At 35.2% G+C, this 3,222-nt stretch overlaps 1 protein-coding gene across 1 annotated transcript in view; it reads left to right on the plus strand.

Moving 5' to 3' along the window:
* LOC106679861 (uncharacterized) overlaps positions 1 to 2,433 on the plus strand; it is a 4,082-nt gene extending 1,649 nt beyond the window's left edge. The window contains exons 2-5 of the mRNA XM_014419235.2: positions 994 to 1,280; positions 1,363 to 1,637; positions 1,724 to 1,985; positions 2,334 to 2,433. Coding sequence (XP_014274721.1) covers positions 994 to 1,280; positions 1,363 to 1,637; positions 1,724 to 1,984 — 823 coding nt within the window. The 3' untranslated portion in view covers position 1,985; positions 2,334 to 2,433. The remainder of the gene's footprint in view (positions 1 to 993; positions 1,281 to 1,362; positions 1,638 to 1,723; positions 1,986 to 2,333) is intronic.
* The last annotated feature ends 789 nt before the right edge of the window (positions 2,434 to 3,222 follow it).

A 3,222-nucleotide genomic window follows, 5' to 3' on the forward strand; every position in this document is an offset into this window, starting at 1 on the left:
AGAGCGAATTTGTTGATCGGGTGAATTGAATAATTGTGAAAGGGAGAAATTGGAGGAGCAGAAATGAGAAAGAAAAATAGGAATGAATGAAACATTTGTATTTGTTGTACAGACCGAAATGGATTGTAAAAGGAAACTGTAGGTATGAAAAAAATTGTTTATTATATCCTATTATTGTATCTCTTTTTTTTTTATGATTATACCATGTATGTGTAATGTATATATGTCCGATTACGGATTGATAAGTATGCTGTGTGAGATAGCAACCTAATGTATTTAGGCAGCATAGATAAATAAATAAAGTGTTTCTCTCTCTCCTCTAATATATGTCACCTATATTCCAACGGAGGTTCCCCCGCTTCGTAGCATAACTGAATGGCATGGTGTATTCTTTCCAATAATTTTTGTACTGTTGGTGAAGCAGAAGAATACGCAATGCTTCCGTAGTCCAGTAGAGATTGTACATTAACTCTATTTTTTTGAGAAAGGGATGATCCAATACCATCTTAAATTGTTGGTTTGATACAAAATTTATTAATACTCTGAATACTCTAAACCATCAGTTTGTTAACTATTTATCTTTTCTATACCTTATTATTTACTTTTTTGATGTCTCTGTAAATGTTATCGAGTTCGATATGATTATCAGAGACATCTTGTTATCTTGTTTTAATAAATGGTGGATTGTTGTGTGATGTAACCTGATTCCACATTGTCGGAAATATGTTTATTAATTTCTGGAAACCAATATAATCTCCTATTAAGCTATCTATCCATGATTTTTCTCAAACAACATGTAAATGCAAATGGTTGATAGCTAGGAGAAACTTTCTATTTTTGTTCGGCTTGAAAATTGGTATAATTATTGCCTTTTTTTCTAAACATTTTGTCATCTACCGCTTGTATAAATACCATTCATAATAGCTAATAGCATAGATTTAAGTAATGAAGGAAAGTTATTCTAGAAGGTTATCCTCATTTTTTCCTTTTCAGTAATACAACACACCAGATATCGGAACCGTTGTGTCAATATATCAAACAATTCGAGGGACCACGGGAAGTGCTCCATAAGTGCTGCAAGAATCTTGTTGTGAGTATTGTGGAGAAACACAAAACTTATGTTAAGGCTCAGAAGAACTGCAACAACATCTTGATCCATATGTTGCTATACGTGGCAGCACGGGTCGCCTCCTGCAGTGAGATGCCCAACACTGAAGTGGTTGTCGACCTCTTGTCGGCGATCTTCGATTGCGACAAGAGTTTCAGGAATCTTTTGATGGGTAAGCTGAAAAATCAGTGCTAAAGGTATCGTACCATAATAAATAAAGTATATGTATTCTAAACCACTTTTGTCCTTCCTAGGAGCCTATTTTGAGCCAGACGTATGCTTCTTAGTAACTCATGTCCAATCCGTCTTCAGTAGCCTTGAGGAAGGCCTGGGAGCCTACCGGTACTTCCTTCAACACACAAACAAAGCAAAGAAGTACTTTGTGAGTAACGGTTTCCCCAGGAGGATGGTTGACACCAACCTACAAGAAGCAGGCATTGGGCACCCGGCTGTCTTTGCAATCGCTAACCGCTGTCTCAGAACATTCAAATTACTGGTTGAACATGGGACAAACTTGGATGACTACCTGGTCTGTAAATTTATACGTTCTAACTTTACATCTTCTATTAGTCCTTGTTTTTTCCTTTCTCGAATCTAATTGCTTTCTTCCCTCAGGAGTCACATTCAGCATCCTCCCTGCTGGAGATGATTCAGCTATTCATTCCTGAAAATAACACTCCGGAAGTGAAGTTCTGCAGGGAGGTCTTTACTCGGGAACACCCAGAGATATTGGCGCATGAGGAGCAAACTTTGATGATGTTGTCTCGGAAAGCCATTCGGAGACACTTGAATAGGGAATTTGAGTTACCAAGCGGAATAGATGCCCTTCCTATTCCTGGAATACTGAAGAGATATCTTCATTTAGATTTAGATTGAGGTGAGATTTTTCGCACTGATATCGTTGGTCAAGTTCAATTTTTACGGTTTACAGCCGTTGTCTTTGCATATTTTAGAGTAGAAGTACATTTAAGATTGAACCGCATCCTGTAATTCATAATTAATTTCTCTTTCTTTTTTGTGTCTATCACATGTATTGTACATCACTTTAGACATAGGTTCAGACATAAAATGAACATTTTATTTATTATTTTTACTGATTAAGTTGATACTACATATGTTATGTTTACCATTGGCATACTTATAATTAAATTACCTAAATTTCGAATGTATATCTTGATATGCTTACAATTTATTTTTATTTAAAAAATTTGATTTTTTCTTATAGAATTTTCCGAGAGTTTGAGGACTGGGATACATCTCGGCAGAACCTCCTACGGGGTCTTGGAGAATTCTTTATAAAAGAAGTTGCTATGGATTTATGCTGCAGAAGAAAACTATTTGGTTTTAGTTCCCTTTTAATACATATTTTTTTGGTAAAAATATACATTTGAAGAATCCATGTTTCAGTTATTTTGATTTATTCCTCTCAGTTTTATTACTGTTCCATTGAGAATTTATGAATCGAAATTTATATACATCACTTATCCATGAAATTCCCTTTTGATACCTCACTCGTCAATATCCATCGCTGCTTAGAGCCGGAAAAGCCGGATCTATTCTACCATATCATATATATGAACGATACCATTGTTCTGATCATCGAATTAAGCTTGTGTATAATAATACAAACTTTAGAACCCATGCACAACCGCATGTTATAAATCGGTTTGATTTCTTTCACATCCTGTGTTATTTCCTTTATTTTCAAAGTTTTTATAATAAAAAAAATTGTCGGCCACCTTAAGGTGCACGTTAATTTTGTTTTGTTTTTTTATAAATTCGATAATATATGACCTCATAAGAGTTGCTGTTTTTAAGATGATACTGGAAAGAGGATTTAGATTGGAGTAATAAGAGACGTTATATTAGATAGGGATTATGGATGAGGATGTGTTTTCTCTTGGATGGATTTACAAGAGCATTGGAGGATTGGAGCATTGTATGAGCTATATCAATGAACAATCCCCACCGTGGCCCTTTCCGATCAGCGGACAATCATATTACCACAAATGATCTTCCGGGGATCGCTTCTCATCCTTTTCATTAGATCCTCAATGGAAACAGAACCCTGTGTTATCAATTAATTTCAACCTAATACTTATTGACGAAGATTT

The sequence above is a fragment of the Halyomorpha halys genome, unplaced genomic scaffold (genome assembly GCF_000696795.3).
Source record: "Halyomorpha halys isolate HHAL.00 unplaced genomic scaffold, Hhal_1.1 Scaffold224.1, whole genome shotgun sequence".
Taxonomy (NCBI): Eukaryota; Metazoa; Arthropoda; class Insecta; order Hemiptera; family Pentatomidae; genus Halyomorpha; species Halyomorpha halys.